This window comes from Ixodes scapularis, unplaced genomic scaffold, assembly GCF_016920785.2.
Source record: "Ixodes scapularis isolate PalLabHiFi unplaced genomic scaffold, ASM1692078v2 PGA_scaffold8__174_contigs__length_109621045, whole genome shotgun sequence".
Taxonomy (NCBI): domain Eukaryota; kingdom Metazoa; phylum Arthropoda; class Arachnida; order Ixodida; family Ixodidae; genus Ixodes; species Ixodes scapularis.
Window position 1 is genome coordinate 9105159 of NW_024609883.1, and position 18766 is coordinate 9123924.

Genomic DNA, 18766 nt, shown 5'->3' on the forward strand with positions numbered 1-18766 from the left:
GTTCTTGGCCTGCTCCTGTTTTCTGATTATGCATTAGATGCCTTTAATTCTTGTCATTTTACTTGTTTTATTGGGAAGCTTTTGTAGAAAGTTTTTGTACACTGAACGATAACCTATATCAATACGTTGCAAGCCCAAGGGTGCCAGCGCAATATCAGATTTTGTTATCTGGGGTTTAAAACAACCAACTTAAAAGCTTCTTACTCCCATAATCGAACAGAAGAAATGGCTAAGTCCCAGGCATGTCCAATGTTGTGAGTTCATGCTTATGCAGGAGTTTTTTTTTTATTCTCAACAGAACTTTAAGGAACTAATTAAAAGGAGGTAGTAGATACGTGTACGTCGTCTGCATTGTACATCCGTAGATCTCGGCAGACACTACATGGGTGAATAACCGTTGGAATATTTTGATTACTTAGCCGAATATGATTTAATTTTTTTAACGAACGGTTTAATAGGCCATGTTGGAATTGCAGCTTTAAAGGGAGCCATTATTAAAGGCCTACCCAATTTAGAAAGTTCGCGAACAAACAACGACCTTTGAAATATTCATCGCTAATATTTTGCCTTTCTTCGCCTAATTAAAAAACCGCGCGCGCGAATGAGTTTGTGCTGATAGTGATGCGTAAAAGAATGACACAGTTGTTTCTGTCACCTTGTCACTAACTCGACAGCATGTCTTCGGTGGACTCGCCGGCGCCGCACATCAAGACGACTAAGTCACTATTCTACGTATTATTTTCATAACGCGGTTTCTGAATCAAGCGAAGGCAAACTTTTACGATAAATTTCGCGAACCTCGTTGTCTTTTCGCGAATTGTCGAAATTGTGTTTGCCTTTAATAATGACTCCTTTTAAAACTGCAATTGCAACATGGCCAATTAAACCGTTAATAAACAAGTTAACTAACGGAGCTTAGTTAATTGTTAGACATTGCAACGGTTATTCGCCAATTTATTGTCCACCGAGCCCTACAGATATAACGAAAGACGGCATCCGCATATCTGCCACATCCTTTTTTTTTTTTTGTAAAATATGTAAAGTTCTGTAAAGAATCAAACAAATGTCTGCGTGAACCAGATGCACCCCCTGTGGAACAATGGGTCTTTCCCTTCGAATACCCAGCTCAGGTGAGACTTACCTGGTTGTCAGAAAGCAGCTGTCGATTGAATGTAATGTTATGAGAGTGTGGGTTTCAGATAGTTTACCCTCAAGAGGATAATGCGCTGCATATTGCAACCATGTGTGCGCTGCACATTGTAACCATTATTTAAATACCGTGCTGTAAACTATGACAACTTTTTCCTTGCCTGATCTACGTGAGCTCATGTTTTCTGCTCAAAATGATGTGAAATAGTTGCTTATTTTCCTTAAATCTTATAAATCATTACTTGTTCAGTCCACGTTGTCTTAGTCTTTGAACTTAAGTTCAATGTCAAAACGTGTGAGAAAAATTGTCACGGCTTATAAGCCATTTCTTACAAGTGAACGTCGGGTGGTCCTCGGACGGCCATGCAAGCCATGAAGAACTAAAAGATTCTCACCCATTTGCGACCGTCGCTTGGGTGGTTCGTCGTATAAATGAACACAAGAATGAGTGACAAGGGAAGCGAGCTGATTAAGGTCAAGAAAAAGAAGACGGGCAGAAAAGAAGACAGAAAAGCAATCTCGGACGTATGTGCCGTTTCGTTCCAGTGAAAAATAAAAAAAAAAAAAAAAAAAAAACTGATTCTGAGTTTTAGATATCTCTTTCAATCATCTAATGTTCGGCCTTTGCGAGAAACCGAAAGTCGCAGCTAATTCTACGCAGAAACAACTTGCAATCTGCTTCTTTAAAGTCGCAATTGTTTTTATGTAAAGGAAGGGTAATGTAGCTTGTACCGTCCAATACAATGAAGCATCATGTTGCTAACGATCGTGCCGCAGCGTAATTGATGCCGCGGTACGACCGCTGGCAGGTCGTAGCTGTATCAGAAATCCTATGTGCGCTCCACCAAAGCGGCACCAAAGATTCGTATTTTCGCACGTACAGCCGCGCACGCGCACACCTTGTGGATAACGCGCCGGTGTCGACACCTGTCGCGATCAATACCACGCGCTTCAGGCGAGCCCCTCCGGTCCCAACACTACCCAAGTATTCTAGTACACTGTAGCACGATGTGTGGCGCGCGAGCGCCTATGTAGTGTGCGTGGCCGTTGCACGCATAGCCCGCACCCTCACAAGACCCGCCTCCTTATTATGTCTGCGCCAGTTCCACGCGGAGTGATATTGCCGCGCGCGCAGCTGGTCAAGTAGGCAGCGCGCGCGTGACCTAACAATTATCATGCCTGGCTCCCACGCGAAAAGCCAGGGTTCGATTCCTGGGAGCGGCGCAACTTTTTGTTTATTCCTGATTCTGACAAATTCGAGAATCCTGTTGCTTGTTCGAGGTCCGAATGTTCTACGCGTCGAACTTTCTACGCCGATGATTGCAGAAGCCCACGCATGACTGTGGCTCCGCGTGGCGAGCCGCAGTCAGTTTCGCCCCAGCGTTCGACTCTGCTGTCACGCCGACTTCGACGCCCGCGACGCTCTGCTTTCTTCTGTTTCCTTTTTAGTTTTGGGCACAAGTTTGCTCCATTAAACGAAGTGCAGGCGAAGTCGCGTCCTATCGCCGGCGTTTGGTTGGCCCCGGCCACCCGTAGCTTTAGCCGATCTCGGAGCAAAGCTTACACGAAGTATTGCTGAAAACGTGAGCATTGGGCTACACAGCACACGCATCGTGATGGTGGTTCCGTCGGCCAAAATCTTCGCTAGCAGACGGCCGAATGAGCGCAGCGGCGCAGTGAGCGTAACTGGGAATTTATCTCGGCCTCTGGGTGCGCCGTGTTTACGGAGCGATGCGACAGGCGGCGCAGGTTGTACCGTGCACAGACCGGAGCGCTGTTTCAACTCATATTGTCCGCGAGAGTACTATCTCATTGCAGACACATAGATCTTGTATTTTAGCACAGCAGGATCCTTCTATCGAAAGTTCTTCCTTCTTTCGATAACTCGTGGGTAAGTCTAAAACAATGGCGACGTCTTTTCTTTTTTTTTTTTTTATTGCTTTGTTGTTTGTTGACGTAATGACGCGGGACACGTCTTTTTTTGGTGAGAGCGCATATAACCCGAGTTCCCCAAGCTTCGTTTAGAGTATATTGGTCGGCAAGAAATGCATCCCACGGTGGTTGTTGAGTTCTGTTTTTCTTGTCCGTGTGGTAGACGAGTGTGGAGATGAGCCTGGCACAGAGTGCAATTATCATTGCGAACGGCCCTAGGGTTGTGTGGAAAAAGGTGAATCATAAAGAGGAAGCTTTGTGTTTGTATTTGTCACCTCTCCCCCCAAATTTCCGGGAAAAACTTCTAGGTTGTACCTTACACGAGTCGCCTGCACCCTGCCTTTGAAATTGTTTTGACGGCCCTCAAGTGGAGGACTCGTTCATCGAAGAGAAGAAACACAGGGCAGATCCACAAAGGATGAAAGAGAAGGTTTCGAGGGGTTAATCGAACGAACCTCGTTGTTTCTTTGTTGAAGGTTTATCAGGGAGGAGGGGACCACACACCTATATAACCTTGAAAGGATATGTTCAGCGATAACTGAACATTTCCTTTCCAAACCTATATGTTGTACCCTACACGAGTCGCGTGCACCCTGCCTTTGAGCTTGTTCTGTCCGCCTTCAAGCGGAGGACTCTTTCATCGAAGAGAAGCAATACAGGGCAGATCCACAAAAAGATGAAAGAGAATGTTTATAGGGGTTAATCGAACGAACCTCGTTGTTTGTTTGTGGTTTATCAGGAAGGAGGGGACCATACACCTCTCTAACCTTGAAAGGATATGTTCAGCGATAACTGTGCCGTGGCTGTAATAAGTAACTTTGCGCACTTATTTATTTTTCTTTTTTCGCGTATCTGACTCTCTGTCGTCGTGAAGTCACATGTGCGAACTGGGGTAAAATCAAAATCGGGTAACTTTTGTTGTCATCTCCTCCAAAAGTAATCAAATAATGTTACTCGTTACTCTACCTAAAAAGTAAAGAAAATAAATGACTCGTTCCTTCTCTCTACATGTAATTACTTTGTTACTAAAAGAAGTAACTAGTTACGGGTAACGCGTTACGTACCAGAAGTCTGCTTTCAAGCACACCAATATTCATAGTTCGATTACTTTTCGTTGTCTCGTCCGAGTTTCGGAGAATCCGTACGGTCAAACCATTACACCGACTTTGACAGGACAAAGTAAACAGCGTGTAGAGATGCTTCTACACATGTGTTCGGTCCACCCGAGGGGCCCCTCATCAAATCAATGACTTTGTTGTGTCAAGTACGTCGGCGTCACTTTTCTTTTTCTTGCCCGTGGTAGTTTTTAGCAGCCCTATCGAAAGAACGCAACTCCGAGGCTTGGTTTACCGACACGCACCTGCAAGAGGGATCCGTCGATGGAGGCAAGCAGCGAACACACTGAAGTTCGACAAGACCAAGTGATAGACGCGTCCGTCTTCGCATCGCCGCCTGCAAGCGTCGCTCTCGTTGCGAGACGCTGCAAAGCGCAACCTAGGGGGCGCTGCGTGAATCCCCGAGTGATGACGTACGAAAGGGAATCGTGCAGGCCTTGTCCGCTAGGGGGACGGAGGCTCTTCACGCAGCCACGCACCTGTCGAAGCGGGAAACAAATACTGCACCACTCAATGAGCTGACAACGGCTTTCTTTTATTGTCTCTCGGCAGGCCGCTGACTAAAAAGAGCGCACCTGTCGCGGTGCGCAGCCGTCTCTTCTCGATACATGTTCTGCGGGCGATAAAGACTCTATGGTTCGCGCGGTGTATACATAGCAGTGTGGGGTATATAAAGAAATCTTCCTCTGTTAACAGACTAGGGCACGTGATGATATCATGCTGGCACGTAAACTATGCAAATGTACAAACAAGCTGGGTAAGAAAAAAAAAATGAACTCCTCGGTACGGCAACCGGACGGACGACGCACGGACGGACTTGACGCTCGAATAGAGTGTTACCCCTGAAATGGCGCACACCGACTAGGAACGGGGGGGTGGGTGTACAAATATGGCGACTCCCGTAACTCGCCGGCAGCGCGCCGCTAGAGCTGTGCTCGGCCTGCCGCACTTGGAACCTCCGCGGACGATCAGTGGCGAGGGAGGACGACACGTCCTGTCACCGTCATCGTCATCATCGTGACCACCACCATTCCGCCATTCTGTTGAGCCTGATGTAGATGACGTCACACGCACATGATGGGTGGCATATGGGCGATCTTGGCATCGTCTGCAGTAACAATTATATGACAAGATTCGATAGATTGCACGCATTATTAACCACATTCCCAATTCACCGTGGCATAAAAAAGTCGTCACCATTTCCAGTTAGGCCCAGCGCGGTCGTCGTTGGCAACGGGCATAGCAGATGAAGAAAGATGGCCATTGGAAATGTCTTGTTCAGGAGGCATTACTTGCACCTCATATGCGGATAATCTAGGAATATATCATAGATGACCGGCGTATAATCTTCCAACAGGCGAGCATCCACCATAGCCGTATTCCGACATATCCTTTGAAATCGGCCGTTTACCAGCGGCATAAAAGAGACTTTTTTCTAAAAAACAAAACAAGAGACAAAAAGCATCGGGGAAATATAAAAAATACGACTGAACTGTTCATTAAATTCATTGTGATACTAAATTATTTAAATCAAGGTGTGTTTTCATTAGAAAACGAACGATAATTCGATAAAATGAAAGTCTCTGTAAGAACAACGAGACGTCAGTTGAGGTACTAAACAACATAATCGGCCAAGAATCTCGCACCATGTAAAACGTTTTGGCGCTCGAAATATTTTGAGTAAGTCCGCTTTGGTTGGCATGTCTACCGGACATGCGAAATGTTCCGTAACATTCAGGTCCCTGTGGGACATTGGGCGTGCGGTGTGTACCGGAGAGGGATGTTTACACATGTATGATAGACCAACGTCTCACTTCTAAGGGCACTTCGTGTAGTCTCATTTTGATGTCTTAATGCGCTCACATTAACGCTTTCACGCCCGCACTCAGAATATTCGCAACAGGCTAAACATCTGCCCAGTCTTTAAACAGAGTCACTGTACGACTCTTGCTGCCTGTGGAATAGTTGGTTTCTTGAGAGGTTGTTTAGCTACTTGCTACAATAGCAACGCCACGACGCATGCATGACCAGTTGTACAACTAACACTGGCTAGCAGACACACCTGAGGTAACAAAAAGATATGCAAATATAACAAGTTTGCAGGTATGGTCCAAACAGTAATCTAGATAACGTTCAGACGTCCGAGTAGCCTCAACCGTCAAGCTCGGGCTTTCCCAACCCGCGTCTAACTTCGGCCTCAAAGGAACGGCCAGTAATGGTCGTCTAAATAGCTTCCTCGACGTTAACCTCACAAACCTCGTATCGGGGATATACCATCGAGCAATTGCCTCACGTCGATGCCTCTTCTCGCAAGACCTCTTTCCCCTATGAAACGAAGAAAAAAAAAACGTGTCTAATCCTTCAAACTAGACGCGTTTTCTTTACGTGTTGACATGAGACCCCAGGGCGACCAAAGACATCGCCGCTGTCACTTGGCGCAGAGTTCGTCGCGACGTCATGGCTTGTCAACTATAGTCCGTTGCAACCTAAGAACGAAGGGCGAGGGTAAGACGGGCCAGGGAGGAGGAAGCAGACGGAACGCTGGAGAAGAGAGAGGGAAACCTCCTGCTCTCTTTAGCGTTCACACTGCTTCCTCCTCCCCGGCCCGTGTTACTCTCGCCCTTCGTTCTTAGGTTGCAACGGACTATAGTCACACAGCGAACCACTGTCTCTTGGCAGACAGACCAATTTGATGACCTTTGTGCTGAGAGCGAATTAGAGGGCAACGACGGTCAATATCTTCCCCCCACTATCAAGTTGATTTTTCTCGCAAGTACTGATATCTAGGCGTTCTATGACGTCACTACGACCTGACCCAGGGACAGCGGCACTGAAACACCTCGAGGCCAATCCAATCATTCTCCACGGCGGCATCATACGGGAATTGACAGCATTGCCTTTCCTGAACTGTCGGCGGCTATACCATTGGCCAAGTGGCCAATGCACGCCCACCCCGCAGACAACCTCAGTAGGGTTCAGAGTGCCCAGAGCGATGCGAGCATCGCGATGGTGGTGGTCAACACGGCGTGCGGCGGCGGCGCGCTCAATAAATTAGGTGGCTGTCGATGGTGGTGTGCTCGTGACGACGACGCGCGGCACACAGGGGCGACCAAAGAAATCGCCCCGCTGACCGCGTACGAAACTGCCGTCCGGAGCGCGCGAGGCGGCTGAGGTACGAAACTGCCGCCCCGCGGCCAAGCTCCGTCATCAGCTGGACGCGGCTCGCTTCTCCAGTTCGCTTAGCGCCACGTCCACGAGCAAGTAGAGGCAGCTGAAGGGGTCTCCACTGTCGTCTCCGCGCTGGTGACCGACGACCATGTCGCGCGTCGAGCCGCCCTGCCCGAACCAGGGCGACACGTCTTCGTCGTCGTCGTCTTCGTCGTCGTCCTCGTCGTCGTCCTCGTCTTCGTCGTCGCCCTCGTCGTCGTCGTCCTCGTCCCACGAGGGCGATGGGTCTTCCTTGAGGTCGCGCTCGTGGCTGCGCTGCCACCTCTTGGTGAGCTTGAGCGGGGAACGAGGGCAGGTGGGACCGACCACGTCCGAGTCGTCGCTGTCCTCGTCCTTGATGGCGCCGGAGACCTGGGACGGAAATACAGGCTACATTTATCCTCCGAACTGAAACTTTATGATGCCGTGAAGTTTATCTGAGTACCCTGACGCCTTCTAAAACAACCAGAGTCGTACGTTACGCCTCAACTGAAGGTCCCCGAGCATGAACTGGCGCCGGAGTGCCCAACAGGTATTGTCATCATTAGCTCGTACCAGGCACGTAACCAGAAAGAGGGGGGGGGGGGGGGGGGGGGGGGGAGCGCCCCCCCCCCCCCAAATCTTCTATTTTGCCGGGGCCTCCTCTCCCCCTCCCCCTCATACAGCATTTTGCCATGGGCGCCCCCCCCCCCCCCCCTCCCCCCCGAATCGAAGTCCTGGCTACGTGCCTGGCTCGAACACAGTGGTGTTCTGCTCTGACAGGTTAAGAACCCATTAGGTGAGCCGCGTCCGGTGCGAGCTTCCCGTCTTCAGTAACATTTCATCACTTAAGCGGGTTTCACATGCAGCGATTTTCGCCCTAAAGCGGCGCGATTTCTGCCGTCGCGGCGCTCTGGCCAGCCGCAGCGGCAGAGTGGCACGATTCCACTAGGTTGGAAAGTTTTCGCGCGGCAGAGCGACAGCTTCCCAGCTGGCCACTCACAACGCGGCGGGAAATCACGTGACAGAAGGAGAAACATTGTGGGAAAGCTGGCGCGTAGGACGGCGGAATTTTTACGTTCTTGAAGCAGACGACAAGTAGAGAAAGTACGCAAGCGACTGCTTTGCGGTTTCTTTTTTCCGGCCGGTCGAGCTTTTTCCCATACAAAAATGGTCCATGGTCGTTTATGGAAAATTCTATGGCAGGCTATCGCCCCCTATGGCCTTCTACGGTCGGCCATACAAATCCATAAATACAGCTACAACCAGCTATAGAAAATTCTATGGCCACGAGTCTAAAGACTGGGTATGAATAAATTGTCTTTACCCGCCTAAAGAAAATTCTATGGCCCTGAGTCTAAGACAGGGAAGTAATAAATCTTCTTTACCCGCCTATAGAAAATTTTATGGCCCTGAGTCTAAAGACTGGGAACCAATAAATTTTCTTTATACGTCCATTGAAAATTTTATAGCAACGAGTCTGAAAATTCCTCCTCCATCCTCGCGGCGGCAGCGGCGGTCTGCTAAACTATCTACTAAAACTCTCAACACGGGCTTTTGAACTTTCTGACTTGGGAAACTTGATGTTTTTAAGCGGTCGCGTTATATCACCGAAGACAGTCTCGTTTCAGTCGTCTGCTGTGATACCCAAGTCATGGTTCGTGTGTCTTTATCACTCCCGGCACCTACTTTTTATAGGAAAAACGCTCCAAGCTAGAAAATTAAAGCAATACTAAATTTTTGTAATACCGGTGGCAAAGCATGACCCAAGATATCTTCTCTGCTGTTGCAACGAGTCTTGAAAACCAGTACTAATAATGTTTGCTTGAAAAATCCATTGAAATACTAGTGCAACAATTAGAATTAATTATTACCACACCAAAACCGTAAATAGATTACACTGCAATAGCTTGATTGCAATGTTCACCACCAGTGTACTGCATTTCAACACTTCATTGGCCACACGATTCATCAAACTTATTAAATAGATAATTAATAAATTTTTGTTAATTAGCCTACATCCTTAGATCTACATTTCCTTTGCTCTGGGTGTTGAATTAAGAGATGAGGGCTATTCCAAGAGACAATTCAAATAATGTATTCAGTACAAGTAATATTGGCTCCGCCTCAATGTTTTTGCGATAAATGATGAGTCACCGGCAAAGTCGGATTAAAAAATTAGACTGCCATATATATAGCTAGTGCAAACACAACATATGTAGAGAGGGGTGAGGGCGCGGTGTCGCTGCATTTTTGTTGTTGTGTGGGTTAGTGTTCTGCTTGTATTCGGTGTGTTCAGAGGTGTACGTATAACCATGTAGTGTTCACAAGTTGGGGACCTTGAAGTAAACTTTTTTTTTTTTTTAGTTTTCTGGCTAAAGAGAACCATAGGGTAAGCCATTAGAAAAGCTAGAGAGCGCTATGGCTGGACAGCGATAGGGCCATAGACAAAGCTAAAGAAGCCCATAAAGACGACCATAAAAACTGCTAAAGACAGCCATAGAAAATTTTTTAGCTAATTGGGCCAAATAGCTAAAGCTAAATACTAAGAATTTTCTATAGCCAATCATAGGACATTTTTTGTATGGGTTTGCTTCAGCAGTGGCGTCGGAACTGTTCAGAAGATTATGGAGGAGGGTGATTGCTGTCCCCTTCCTCGGAATTTGTTTTCTCAATGAAACACGCGGCTCTTTTTTTTTACTTTCCTCGCCTGAGTACCAAGCGTAGCGAGCGCAAGAGACGCTAATCGGAAGCCGCTCGTGCAAGCGCTAGTGAAACAATTAAAAGACGAAGAACTGAGCGACATTGAGGTGTCTTTTCGAACAGAAATCGTCCACCAAGTAAGAAAATGAATCGCGCCCAGTTCAATGAACTGCTTCTAAGTGAAGTGTCGAAGCGTCGGGTTCTTTGGGACGCGCAGCTCAAAGAATTTAGGAACAATGGGACCAAAGAAAAACTCTCGGAAGAGGTGACTGAGGCCGTGAAAGTGATCGCATCTGCTTGCTGCTAGCAACATTGGCTATCGCAATGGCAGAAAACGCTCGTGTGAAATGAAATCTCGCGATGCGTGCTGCCGCGCCGCTAGCGGCAGCGATTTCGGCCACGGAATCGTTGCATGTGATACCCGCTTTAACGCTCATTCACACTGGAAGTAGATACGCGTTCGCAACCGCTTTGCGAACGCGGATTCACTTCCAGTGTGAATGAGCGGTTAGGGAAGCAAAGTTCGGCGGAAGGCAACGAGCGCGACCTAGAGGCGGAGCATCCACTGCGGGTTCTTAACCTGTCGCCGACTATACACCTTTGCAAGTGGGATCCCGGCTTAAACCCGAACCGCGATGCCAAGTGAGGGGGGGGGGGGGGGGGGGGGGCTATGCACTCCAAATAGGACGTTCGCTGCTTGTCTTACGATGTTGCCAGGCGTCTCTTGCTCAGACACCATTGAGCATAAAGAAATCCTAAAGCTATTCATTTAAAAAAAAAAAAATGCAGGTGTTTTCTTCGACCGAGAAAGAGCAATAACAATTAAATAAAAGAGCCGAACCAGTAACCAGCTGAAAAATTATAAAAATATCTGTAGTCTCGATGCATATCAAAATGCCCCAGAAGCTCCTTCCACACCCCCATTCAGCAAGCCAGCGTTCTTCCGAAAGAGAAAATAGTCCGCTACCAAGGTGCACGTCGAGCTGACGCCTTTAGGGACCACTGCATACCGCCTATACCCCCAAGAAGTAGAGGTCAGGCTGCACACAGAAATAACATACATTTGTGCGAGCAAGTCCACCAGTCCACTGCCAGGCCCAGCCCTCGTGCGCATTTGGCCGCGTCAACATTCTTCTCTTTCACATGCCAACACGACTCGTCATGGCTACGGCATTTCCTGGTTGGTCCACATTCGCCACCCTAATCATGTACCCCCAGCACACCCCAACATGGTGGAAACGTTACGCGGCGCCAGCATCGCTCAAAATGTCAGCGCGAATATCTCTCACAGACGTGCATAGTGACCGCAATTTCAGAGAGGTGTACGTGTTTTTCGCGACTTGCCAAACGATATCTCAGCTGGGCTTTTTATCTGAACACTTGGCGGAAACGTCGGCGACGAATTCGGCGGCCGTGATTGGCCGGCGGTGCGCTTAACCTTGGTACCGGCCAATCCCAGTGGTCGAATTCCTCGGCCGATTTTTTGCCAAATATCCAGGATAGAGCCCCTGTCCAGCCGAGGGTTCACCCCAGTTCACCCGAGTTCGCCGACAAAGCAGGATCTCTAGTACTGTAACCTTCGCTCGGCCTAAACTTTCTTTTTGGGAATATTGATTGTTTTAAAGGTAGTTCAGAATATGTGTGTGCTAATTACTTCCCTATAAAAGTAGCGACATCTCGGCTGGCGCCGCAGCACAACCAGTCCGCCCAGTGGTGCCTGTGTAGTGCGTCCTTCCATGATGGAGGTACAAACCTAACGAAGTGGATCGACAACAAAGAAGCCACAAACGCCGCTGCTCGTGATCTGTTGTTCGTTCTTTTTAATGGACCTTTCGCCGAATTACCCAAGCATGAAAAAGAATGCCGGGAACGTAAGTACACGCGCTGCGCGTGCTAGCGTTTTCAGCTCTAAATGTTCGAAAGCAAATGTTTAAAACCAATAGAACTTCGCACGCGCGTTTCACGGACGCTTTATTTTGGTTATTTACTTGAATATTTTCTATAGGGAAGGCGAGCAAGTACAGCGCTTGTACCTACGTTCCCAACGTTCTCTTTGATGCTTGGGTAATTTAGAGAAAAAACTATTTGTTCAACATCGGGCCTTCATTTCAATATAACCGCCATCTCTGCGCTGTCCCATTAATCTATTGGACATGTGTGGCACGCGCTGTAAGCGTGCGTACGCAGTAACTGTCGTCTGCGGAATAACACACGATGAGCGTCCGTCCACAGCATGGGTGAGAAACGATAGAAAGGCGTTTCGAATATTGCTCGACAGAGATAATGTCTCGTTAAGGTGGGCACCTCCTTTCCACCAAAAAAAAACGTCAATGCTGTGTGGTAGCCGTATTAACGGGCTCCGTATTAACGACACACTGACGTACCAGGGACGTGGCGTCGGGGCCGTCGCGAGGGTGTCCCGACAGTCCGTGATGTCTCGATGGGTGCTGAGGCTGATGCTGGGCCGCCGTGGGCGGCATGGGAGGCGGTGCCAGGGGCGCCTGGCTGGGCGGGGACCTCCCGGACGACGATGAGCAGGACGACGAAGAAGAGGACGACTTCCGGGTGATGGTGTACTGGTGCGGGTCGTGGCCCTCCTTGCGGATCATGTCCGGCAGGATTCGCCGGCGGGCGTTGATGAACCAGTTACACACCTGCAGCACCGACAGGTTCGCCTCGCGGGACAGGTGCAGCTTCTCCTGCGAACCGGGAAATCGGAGAGTTTGCTAGGGAGCGTTTTATCGGATGAGTACGGCACCCAGCGTTAAGCAAGACAAACACCTTTAGAGGCTGTCACTCTAAACAAAACTCAGGCGGCACGCCAGAGAGACGCCTAATTTGCAAAGTTCGTATACTACCAGCGGCATAACTTGGGCCTGATATGGCCCTGCTCGAAGGCAAAAGCACTTTTTAATGCAGTAGCACCTTCACTGTGATCCTAACCCCCTCTGTGATCATCACGAATTTTAAAACCGCCCTTCGAAATTTCGCAGCTTGCCGCATTTCCAAGCCAGCGCTCAAAATTCGTGACAGAAACCCGCCCCAGACCCACGTCACACTGATCTGGACACCCGCGCACGCTGGTCTCGAAGGAAACGAGGCGGCCCATAGACAAGGCCGAGGATACATTATCCGGGCACGGCCAAGCCTCTACCCTTACCATGGGGCCAGATCCATTAGGGACCGTCCATCCAGCTTCCTTCAAATCCCCACACACTACCTCCTCTCCCGTCAGATCTATCCACCAACCGACAAGACCCTCACCCTGGAGCAGGCCCATACTTGGCGCGAACTCCATACGGGCCCTTTTCCCAACCCTGCCACCCTCACCCACATCTTCTCCTCAATGTACCCCACTTCGGGATGCCCCGTATGTGGAGACAAGGCCCCTCTACCCCACATAATCTGGCTTGCCCACAAGACCCTTTTCCCCCAATCCCATCCCATGATGAGTGAGAGGCCTCGCTCCTAAGTTCCGACCCTGTGGTGCCACGCGCCTTGGTGGACCGCACTCTAAGGAATTCTCCATATTCCGTCAATAAAAGTTTTTTCTTCTTCTCACGAAAACCCGCCGGTGTCAGTCCGCGCCATGCATGACGTCACGAGGAGAGAGGGGTGGTGAGGAGGTATCGTGTTTACAGATTCAATGTCTCACCGCGGTAGCGGGGAGAGAGGTACAGGGTGACGCGTGCTTACGTCAGCGCTTAGGACCAATACGATCCTCGCACAGCTGGTGCAGAGCCAGACACGATTAGGCGCCGGGCCGCTTTGGAATGCGACCCAGCTCAGCTGCCGCTCGAGTGATGGATATGGTTCTCCCACGAGTGATCAAGAGAGGGGGTGAAGAGATTGAAAACGGGTCATAAACAATTGTTGTGTTGCGATTGCTGACCGATACCCAACGGTATCTGACACAAACAGTGCTGACACACCCGTAGCTTATAGAAGTATCAGAGTCATTCTTGGCCTCGATGGACCCACCAGGCCGTCTTGATGTGCCGGCATATGACCTCCAGCGCCGACCACACCACGCTGGAGAGTTCGCTCAAATGCCTGGTGTGTATTAGACAAAGTCTAATGGGCACACCAGACAACTGGTGTGCCCACCACGTTACCAAGTAGCTACAATATGCTGACCTTATGTGTCCACCAGGTTACCTGGTGTGGCCATCAGACCATTTAATGGGCATACCAGGCTGGCATGCTGTTTACATCGGTATTTCCAGTGGACACGCCAGATATCCTGGTGTTGCACGAGGATCATTTGGTGTATTTTTCATCAGGGATATAATTCAAAATAACTGATCATTCCTTGGGTACACAACTTCAAGCTTATATGATCATATTAAATCAGGGTGAGAAAGGTGACGATTGCAAATCAGTGGAAATAAACATATCTTATTTACCACAAATAAAGGAAGTTCCATTGGTGGATCCTGAGGGACCGCGTTAGCATGACCCTTAGGAAACGCCACACACGTCCCGCTTTGGAAAACGCTAAAGCTGACCCCTTCACTTCTGTGTTTTGGCGTTCTATTTTGCCTTTCTCATTTGCTCCCTCTCTTTTTCGCGCTTTTTTGGCTTTGTTACGGGTTCAGTGTTAGCGTTTCCCCAAAAGAGACGTGTGTGGCGTTTCCCAATGGCCATGCTAACGCATTCCCGAAAGATCCACCAATAAATATTTTTGTGTGTTTTCTATAATTTTTTTTCTGGTTCGCAACATTTCTTGTTAAAGTGCCAGACGTGAACCAAAGGTGCCAGGTATCAGCCGAACAAGCAGAAGTGAAGCCCAATGCTAGCCTCGGGAACCGAGTTCGAAAGAAGTCAGGTGACAGCAAACTGCCAGGCAAGGAGCCTGCCTCTGGTACTTGTTTTGGCAATTTGGAACCAAAATATCCAGATTCTGCTCAAAGAATATAAACGTTGATTATACCTTGGCTTTTTATGAACTTCAGGACCCTAAATCGCAAGACAAAAACCTAATTTCGGCCCAAAGAACTGTGCTACTTGGAAAAGGTTGCAATAGTTTACACCCATGGTGGTGTAAGAAATGGTGACGTATACTACTCGTATAGGCTTTTGTTAAATCTACTATACCCATGGCTGATGTACGAGTGCACCAACAACAAAGACCCACATACACCCTAACAAAAATATGTATCCACCTTCTACAGAAATTCTATAGAGAATCGTGTACAGAGGCTATAGAAATCCTAAAGAAAATGCATCCACTTTTAATCCCCTGACTATACTTTTCTATGAGCGTTTTATAGAGCATAGTTCATATAAATTGAATAGAAAATGTATACAAGGCAAATAAACATTCTAGAAACCTTTCTATAACCCTTCTATAGAGAATTGACAACTTTTTCGCGGAAAAATATTAATGATGTACATTACTTTCTTATATAAAACATGCATGAAGTGCACACGCCACTTGCCGTGTACACATATGCAGACATCACCAATACACGCCTAATATCACTCATTACGCTAGTAATATACCTCTCGCAAAATCGAAGCGATCCTTGCGGCGTAGTGACGCGCAAAGGATCGTGGGTACTTTTTGGCCACCGTTTCGGTTTCGAGGTACCGACCGACCTCAATTCACGACATCCAGTCACAACTAAATACAGTGCATGCTTTTCCAAATATGTTATCTTTTTTATGTTTACGGTGTTACATATTAATACGGGTAGAATGCTGAGGCACGTGCTTTTGGTGCTCCCGACGCACCGTATACCTTGTGCGTAGGTAAAGAACGAAGGAAGAACCGTACTGGGCCGATCACCCTCTTCCCTCGTCTCAATGTCCTAGGCTGTTGAAGATCCGCACAGGCCTTACTCCTACTCTTCGCTAAGTCTAGGCAGGAGGTCCCTACGGCTGTTGAAGATCCACCTTTCAACGGGGACTATCAAGAAGATGAATGCGTACACTCCAAGCAAGCGCTGACTTCATTTTCATGCATTGCTGAGATGCACCACACTTCGTCAACGGGGCAATCGAAATCGGAACCATGCCACTGCTCTCGGTGGTCAAAGAGGTTCCATAATTCAACGCGCGCAGTGTTGCATAAAGGGATTTTGGAAATAGTCTATTCAGTGTTGTTCACTGCTCCACCGGCTTATACATTCTATTGGCGCCGAGATGTTTCAGTGGCGCCCTCTTATGGTTTCCATTCGTGACGTCACGACTGGGATTTGCCTCGCCGTGACGTCACCAGTTGTTATCCTTGCTACTTATCATCAGGTGCGACGACGAGCTCGGTAGTGTGTTTAAAAAGCACAGTGGAAGCTAGGAGCCATCGCAATCCGAAACTAACACCGTCAAAGTTGACAATCTGACAATGCTCATATGCCCATGGTTTGGCCAATCTTGGAAAGCTGACCGCAGCGACGCTTTTAGTCGCGCACATCGCTAATACTTGAAAGGCAGATGTTAAAATTATTACGGCTATGTTGCCTTTTTTTCGCCAATAATTTATACGAAATGGGATTTCAAAGGGACGATGAAGGGTGTATCCGACAAAACGTTGCAGGAGGCGATAAATATTTATCAGTCTGAAAAGAAGCCTACGCAAGGAGGTTCAAACTGGGTGTGATTAAAACCACTAAATAAGCTACGCTTCAGCGTAACGACACTTCGACCATCTTGGTGCTTAAAATCATGGTTGCCAGTTATCTGAAGCTTTATCTCAAATTGCAGGAAACGCATTTCCAACCTCCAGAAACGTTAAAACAGTTCGCGACAGGGCAAAACAATTTCACCTGAGCTTCCCGACACCGCATCTAAAGTTGCGGAAGTCGCATTTTTGAATTGTGACTTCCGGCAGTTGCGTCTGCTCTGCACTAAGCACCAAGATGGCGACGCCCACTAGCAGATCGGGGAACGGTGTGCCGATACTCCAAGCCTAGCTCATTTAGTGGCTCTAGGTGTGATGTCGCTCCTCCGTACTGAGGAGGAGGCGAACGGACGTAACGCAAAAAGGAGTATAGACATTTGCAAAAATCGTCTTCTGCGCGCTGCCATCTTTGTCTGCTGGGCTGTGGAACGCCTTTTGAGCATGCGCTGTTGGTCTGCTGTGCGGTATATCGGACGCAGCGCCTGTGTCCACACCTCAGTGACTCGGCGCTTTTCGCCACGGGTGATTAGCGATGCAAAGGTCTATAGTGCTTTTGATAGTGCTGCGCACGACGTGTGAGACGCCGTATTGGCTCCTCTAGTACAACCCTTTCTCTATTTACTTCTGCGGCTTCGTACTTCGGCCGCCAGGTGCGGCGAAATTTTGATTCGGCCAGGAATAAATCACACGAAACAATGTGATGCTTCAGTACTGCAGTGTCCCCGTGTTGTCACACTTGAATGGCGCACAACGAAGAGAGGGAAATAGGTCCAGCCAATATTGTCGGGGCTGCATTAAAATCCACATTGAACATGGTGGTTAATATTCGAAGCTCCGAAAAAAGTCCAGAGTCGCCATCATCTTCCCGTTGACCGTAAGATGTTTTTTTTTTTTTTCTAATGTTATGCAAGAACAGATTGTACCAGCGGGTGTCAAACATTTGATCTCATAAAAGGCATTATTTAACTGCCACTACTTTTTTTTTTTTTTTGCGAGCAGAGGTTGCGACGGCAGGATGCAGGTTACATTTTCAGCGGTGACGTAAAATCCGCTAAATATGTCGGGTAAAAATCCTCCTCCAAATTTAGGGAATTTCGCTGACTCGGCGTTCAAACTTTTCGTGTATGTGCGAACATGATGACAGTGATGACAAAAACAGGCAGTTTTTATGCAGTGCATGGAAGTAATCATTCGCAGCGAGAAAGAGGCTCGTGACAGATGAATGATAGACTTCCGTCCCCCGAATGTTCACCTGCAGCTGACACTTCATAGCCGCCTCATTAAAAGAAAAATCTACTGAATTTGGAGGCTGCATCACTGATCTCTACTATAGGGGGCGGGATGACGCGTCGAGCGCGCAGGACTGAAGTCACCGGAAGTAAGGTGCTTGTCCCGGAAAAAAGCGCTTGGCAGGCTTTGTAACCCTCCCAAGTTCTGGTTCGAAAAGCATCGAGGGCGCTGGATTTTCGCTTGTCACCTGAAGAGAGTCTGCTTGTTGCGTAGTAAGAGCGCATGCAGACCCGAGAAGTATCATGGGAAGCCATTCAATGTAAACATTTTGAGATTCTAGTTGATCAAGTGTGCATATGTCCCAGCTTCAAATGCCACATTTTCGGGATTTAATTCGGAGCATGATTATTAACACCCACTCAAAGACACCGGAAAGTACTGACCGAAACATCGACTGAATTCACAAGGAAACCCAGCAGACGCCCGACTTCCGGGACAAGCATCAAACTTCCGGTGGCTTCACTTGCGCCCTCCTCGGAGGGCGGCTATGCGGAGAGTGCTGCCTTCGCAGCACTTTATGTTCTTCTTGCCTCAGTCAGCTAATGAGCCAATGTAAAACAAGAAATTCCACGAAAAAACAAAACAAAAACAGGTACGGACTTCTGTTGAGTTTTATCAAAGGTCCTTTTCTTGAAAATCCTCACATTTCATCACAAAATCTAACCTCTATCACAGTATATATTTGCGAGCTTCATCTCAAAAAAAGATGGAAGAAAGGCTTGAGAATCACCACGTCATCCGTTAAAATTAGAGTTGTGTGTTTTCGGGT

The 18766-nt window shown here is 48.1% G+C and overlaps 1 protein-coding gene across 1 annotated transcript in view; it reads right to left on the bottom strand.

The window, feature by feature from the left end:
• Positions 1-4710: 4710 nt before the first annotated feature.
• LOC8051654 (homeobox protein TGIF1) overlaps positions 4711-18766 on the bottom strand; it is a 126440-nt gene continuing 112384 nt past the window's right edge. The window contains exons 3-4 of the mRNA XM_002433608.5: positions 12470-12784; positions 4711-7775 (exon numbers count right to left, since the gene is read on the bottom strand). Of these exons, the coding sequence (XP_002433653.2) occupies positions 7404-7775; positions 12470-12784 (687 nt within the window). The 3' untranslated portion in view covers positions 4711-7403. The remainder of the gene's footprint in view (positions 7776-12469; positions 12785-18766) is intronic.